Source organism: Salvelinus namaycush, chromosome 16, assembly GCF_016432855.1.
Source record: "Salvelinus namaycush isolate Seneca chromosome 16, SaNama_1.0, whole genome shotgun sequence".
NCBI classification, from domain to species: domain Eukaryota; kingdom Metazoa; phylum Chordata; class Actinopteri; order Salmoniformes; family Salmonidae; genus Salvelinus; species Salvelinus namaycush.
In genome coordinates, this window is record NC_052322.1 from 15,113,771 (window position 1) to 15,119,183 (window position 5,413).

Below are 5,413 nucleotides of genomic sequence, written 5' to 3' on the forward strand. Positions count from 1 at the left end.
ACTTTTTCATGTAGTACCTCTTTTGCGAGATCCAAGCAGTATTCTGTATTCTTCTGTGGTCAGGGTTGACAAGAGTATTAGAACAACTCCAATAAAGCTAGACATTGCAGTCAGTATAGCTGAATGCAATGCTATACCTTGCCGTAATTGTTACCATGGCAAATATGATCAGAATGGTCTGACTGACATCAATGCATAATGGGGAGAAAGTGTATATTTTGTAAAGTATACTGTTTGTACATGTAAAATGTTTAACATTACTATGGAAAGGGGTCAGTAGAAAAAGAAGGGGTGGGGGAGATTTTGCTAATTTCCAAAAGGAAAATAATCCACCCCCCACCTCTCTCTACTCCCTCTCTGCCTTCCTCCCTCTCTCCCTCCCTCTCTCTCTCTCTGAGTCCCAGCCCCTGAAGGTGTCATAACTGTGCTCTCTCTCTCCCTCTCTATCACCGCCTTTCAGATCTTTAAAAGCTGCTGCTTTGCTGTGTCTCTCTCGATCTCAATTTGTCTCCTCTGGCACTGCAGGGGACTCCTGGCTGCCTAACGATTGAACCGGCTAAGCACCAAGCAAAGCTGAAGAGACGGAGAGAGGACAGAGAGAAAGAGGAGAAAGAGATAAATATACATCCAGAAATAGCATCAGCCACATTTGACTGACAGAGAGAGAAAGAGAGAGAGAGTGTGTGTGGAGCTTAACCTGAGACCTGGACAGAAAATGCCTCTCCTTTCTAACTTAACGACTATTGTCTTGTTGCTGATTGCTCACTGCGGATCTTGGATTCTGGCTAACCGCTTGGGCCCCTACAAGGGTTGTCCCTCCTGTAGAGAATCTTTGGGGGCAGGTCGGGCCCCCCGGGACCATATTGGACAAGCAGGCAGCACATCCATGTTGGCCCAGGGAGAGCCCTGTGGTGTGTACACCATGAGCTGTGCCAAGGGGCTGCGCTGCGTGCCCCCTCCTCAGGAACACAGCCCGCTCCAGGCGCTGCTGCAGGGCAGGGGCTTCTGCACCAAGCACAGCAGGACCAGTCCCACGGAGAGGCCCCACCCCACAGGTAAGACTGAGACACACACCACTGGCACATCTAATATTATTAAATTCAGCTCTGTGTTGTGTGTGTTAGGGCAATTATACTACAGCTTAGCTTATCAGGTAAGACTGATAAGTAAGAAACACATTCTCTTATCATCAGTGTGAGGATTGTATTATATGTTGGTGTGCACCAAAAAGAAATGCTAGTACTGTTTTATTATAAGAGTATGACATTTAGTGTTAGACACATGACAAGCACCAAAGATGAATTTGAAAAGGCTGCATGGTCTTGATTTCTATGCTGCAGTGCCTCTGCATGGTGTCTTGTGACAAAAATCTAATTTGAGAGAGTGTTGGACTAGAAGTCTCAAATGTTGGATTGAACAGCCTATCATCAGTCATGTAATAAAAAGATGTAGTCAACACTATGATGCACAGACACTTGAGGCACGCTTTAGGTGTATTAGTACGTTGGAGCTTGTGTAAGTATGTGTGTGCAAGTATGTGTATGTATATGAATGTGATGTGTATGGTGATGGTACTGTACATGCATGCATTTCAAAGAGAGGGTGTGATCTGTGCATTTTATTGACAGCCCAGAATGAGTGTTATACTGTCACCTACAGTCAGATAATGATGCTTTTCATTGCAAGGGGTCTCCATCTACTGTTCAGACTAAGCCACTGCGATTCCTTAGGAAGGACATACTACAGGAAATATCAATTCAGAGCCGAATCACTGTCCAGTAAAGATGCAGGGTCTTGATTTGAGCCAGTTTGCTACAGCAGGAAAATAATCCTGCAGCAACAGGAAATGTGATTTTATATGTGGATTATAATTCATCTACATTTTTTGAAGTGGTTGATAAAAAAAATGTGTAAAGGAAATTACAATCTTCAGACGCCTTTTAAACCTCAAATACAATACAAGTTTGACATTTCCTGCCTTGCACTTGTATATGATTGATGCTTCATGTCTTGCAACAGCTTGAAACAAAACACTTCTAACTTATATTTTGATATCAGAGATGGTTTAAGGTTCTTAGTAATGCCCTGGTTGAATGTATTATTGGTAATGTGCTGCTCTCTCCTATAGGTCCACATCCTTCACAAAGTGGTGAAATAGAAAAGGTAAGTGTTATCCAAGTACGGTACCTGCTTAAGCCACTTGATGCAGTAAGCTAATAATGACTTCTACTTACATTTACCCACACCTGTTTAAATCTGAGAAATATGTAGAGCTGCTTACATAATGCATTCATATTCATACAGATAGATACTGTATGATGGAAGGAGTCGGGTAGAGAGAGTTATTACTGAAGCTGCTGTGCTGTCTGGGTGATACAGCGACAGCAGTACCACATATAGTGCTCTAAAGCCATACATTATGGTGCATGATGTGTATGCTGCTATGCGGCAGAACTAATAGACCATGATGTGAATCAGTAAAGTTTAGACTCGACTGTGGCGGCCTTGGATTTTTCACTTTACGAGGAGAGGAGAGGAGAGGAGAGGAGAGGAGAGGAGAGGAGAGGAGAGGAGAGGAGAGGAGAGGAGAGGAGGTGGATCTGCAATGAAACACAAACCCAACATAGAATTTATTTCTACAATTTGACAGATACTGCATACGTAGTCACACAGTTGCTTCAAACCACTGTCTAAGTGACCTGGAAAAAGACAGTCCTTGTTTAACAATATCATTATATAATGACATGATATTATGTGACATATAATATCTTTTGCTTCTGGCTTCATGCTGCATCAGTGACCTCAATCTTCTATGATATCCACACGTGTTGTAGCTACTCTAATAGGCTAGAAATGGTCTTCTAACATCAACCATGGGCTTTTCTTACTGTCATTTAATATGTAGGCTCTTTCCTTGTATACAGTAGTTACTGTATTTATCAATGTATAGTTGCTGTATTTATAACTGTATAGTTTCTGTATTCATCAATGTATCCTCTTTTTAGGCACCCTGCCGTAAGCTGCTCAATAGTGTTCTGCGGGGTATTGAGCTCACTATCTTTCAGTCTGATCGTGACATCTATATCCCCAACTGTGACACTCGGGGCTTCTACAGGAAAAAGCAGGTAGTTATAGCGCAGCGCGGCTGTTGACGTGAATATTTGCCTGTGTATGAATAGTATATGTGTTTATGAGATCAAGAGAGTGGCATGCTATTTGGGCTCCCGAGTGAAGCAGCGGTCTAAGGCACTGCATCTCAGTGCTAGAGGCGTCACTTCAGTCCCTGGTTCAATTCCAGGGTGTATCACAACTGGCTGTGATTGGGAGTCCCATAGGACAGCGCACAATTGGCCCAGCGTTGTTAGGGGTTGGCTGGGGTAGGCCGTCATTGTAAATAAGAATTTGTTCTTAACTGACTTGCCCAGTTAAATAAAGGTTAAATCAATATTTTTTTATTCCTCTTTTCAATTGCATGCTATCTATTCAATTCAGCCCAAAAATGGCTCTGGATAAAGCACACTTTGCTTCCAGGCCCTCTGGGCTGTGGGCATGCAGACAATAGTTATGTGGTATGATGACATATTATCATTCTCTATCCTGTCACACAACACAGTGTCGCTCCTCCAAGGGTATGCAGCGTGGCCACTGTTGGTGTGTGGATGAGCTGGGTACCGCCTTGCCCTCACGTGCAAGCGAAGACGGCACTTTACCATGCGATGGAGAGTGAGAGTGGTCCTTGTCCCAAAACTTTGAGCCTAGAGGAGGGGGAGTAAGGGGAGGAGGAGGTGGTGGAGGCAGAGGGGGAGTAAGGGGAGGAGGAGGACAAGGAGGAGGGGGAGTAAGGGGAGGAGGAGGAGGAAGAGGGGGAGTAAGGGGAGGAGGAGGTAGAAGAGGAGGAGGATGAGGAGGAGGTGGAGGAGGAGGAGGAGGAGAGGGAGTGGCTTTAGCTTGTGCTAGACACTGCCTGGACAGGAGACACCAGGGATTAAACCACTTCCTATGGAAATTACCCCAAATTAGTTTACTGTCCTCTTGTCAAGAAACAGCCTAACAAAGGCACATACCTACAGTACAGTACTACAGTGGCAACATCCAGCTGAATGTTCAACAGTTTGCAGCAGCAGTACCAGTCCTCTGAATCATTCAGTGTGACAACGTGCAGTAGCTTATCTATCTCACATTACTGCTTTGTTACTCACTGCCTCAACTAACTGATATCAAAGCTGTATTTCTCAATATTGAATTCCCTGGCTCTTGTCCTGGCTTCGTCTGTTTGTATGTTCGTTGTAGATTTTCTGTTTTATAGGATAGCTCACACTGCCTGTGTTTGTTATTAAAGGCCCAATGCAGCCGTTTTTATCTCAATATCAAATCATTTCTGGGTAACAATTAAAATGGTCTGGTTTTCAATTAAAATGGTCAAAAAGTACAATAGCATTTTAGCAAGAGCAATTTCTCAAGCAAAAATGTAGCTAGACTGTCTGGGAGTGGTCTGAGTGTGGAGGGAAAAACTGAAAATTAGTTATTTGGAAGTCTCTTATTGGCCTATTAAGTAATTTACCACCAGGCAGGCCAAAACTCCATCCCACCAAAACAGTCTGAAATTTCAGGTGGTCTGGTCAACCAGCTCTTACACTAAAAGGGCATTATCATAATTGTCATAATTTTACAGTATAATTCCAAACTCATAGTGTGGAAATATATTTTTTTAAACACAGTAAAATCACATTTTTGACTGCACTGGGCCTTTATCTAAGTGGGCTGAAATACTGTTACGCTGGTGTTGGTGTGACACAATGTTTGAAAATGTGTCTCCGTCACCATCCTCTCTCCCTTTCTCCAAAGATACACTGACATTATGATACTTAATTCAATTGATGAAAATTCCTTTTCTATTTAATTTATTTTGGAGTATGAATTTCCATGCAGCACTGCTTGAATTTTACACTTATCCTATAATCGTGTCAGAAAAATAGTTAGGCTATGTGAAACAGTCCATTGTTGTTGAAATGACGTTCTGACTGCTCTAATAGTTGATTGTTTGTACATATGTTGGATTTTTGTGGTTGACAGTGTGTGTTCTGAAGTGGCAGACAAAAAAAAGCTTATGGCTGTTACCCTTTTCAAGAAGTTGTTAAGCATATTTTTATACACGTCAATATAATATTTTATATATAAATTGTTGGTTTATGTAATGAACTACAATGCCATGTATTTTTATATTGTCAGCAGTTTTTTTTATTTAAAAACAGAGGTTATTTTATTTATTTGCTAGGGAGAGCATTGTGCTTTGGAGGCGGTAGCACCCTCATGGCGAAACTCACCACACATATCTGAGCTATTCAACTGCTGTACATGTTATGATTTTTATTTCATTTTTTAAATTTAATTTATACTTTGACCATTTAATATT

At 42.0% G+C, this 5,413-nt stretch overlaps 1 protein-coding gene across 1 annotated transcript; it reads left to right on the forward strand.

Moving 5' to 3' along the window:
• Positions 1 to 606: 606 nt before the first annotated feature.
• On the forward strand, positions 607 to 3,727 carry igfbp6b (insulin-like growth factor binding protein 6b). Its single transcript, XM_039010033.1, has 4 exons — positions 607 to 1,055; positions 2,129 to 2,163; positions 3,006 to 3,125; positions 3,614 to 3,727. Exons 1-4 carry the CDS (start codon positions 716 to 718, stop codon positions 3,725 to 3,727), a joined length of 609 nt encoding a protein of 202 aa, XP_038865961.1. The 5' UTR covers positions 607 to 715.
• The last annotated feature ends 1,686 nt before the right edge of the window (positions 3,728 to 5,413 follow it).

Coding starts and splice junctions, on each gene's coding strand:
- igfbp6b (XM_039010033.1), top strand. CDS start 716: ATGCCTCTCCTTTCTAACTTAACGACTATTGTCTTGTTGCTGATTGCT. Junction 1,056..2,128: donor GGAGAGGCCCCACCCCACAG/GTAAGACTGAGA, acceptor TCTCTCCTATAG/GTCCACATCCTTCACAAAGT. Junction 3,126..3,613: donor GCTTCTACAGGAAAAAGCAG/GTAGTTATAGCG, acceptor CACACAACACAG/TGTCGCTCCTCCAAGGGTAT.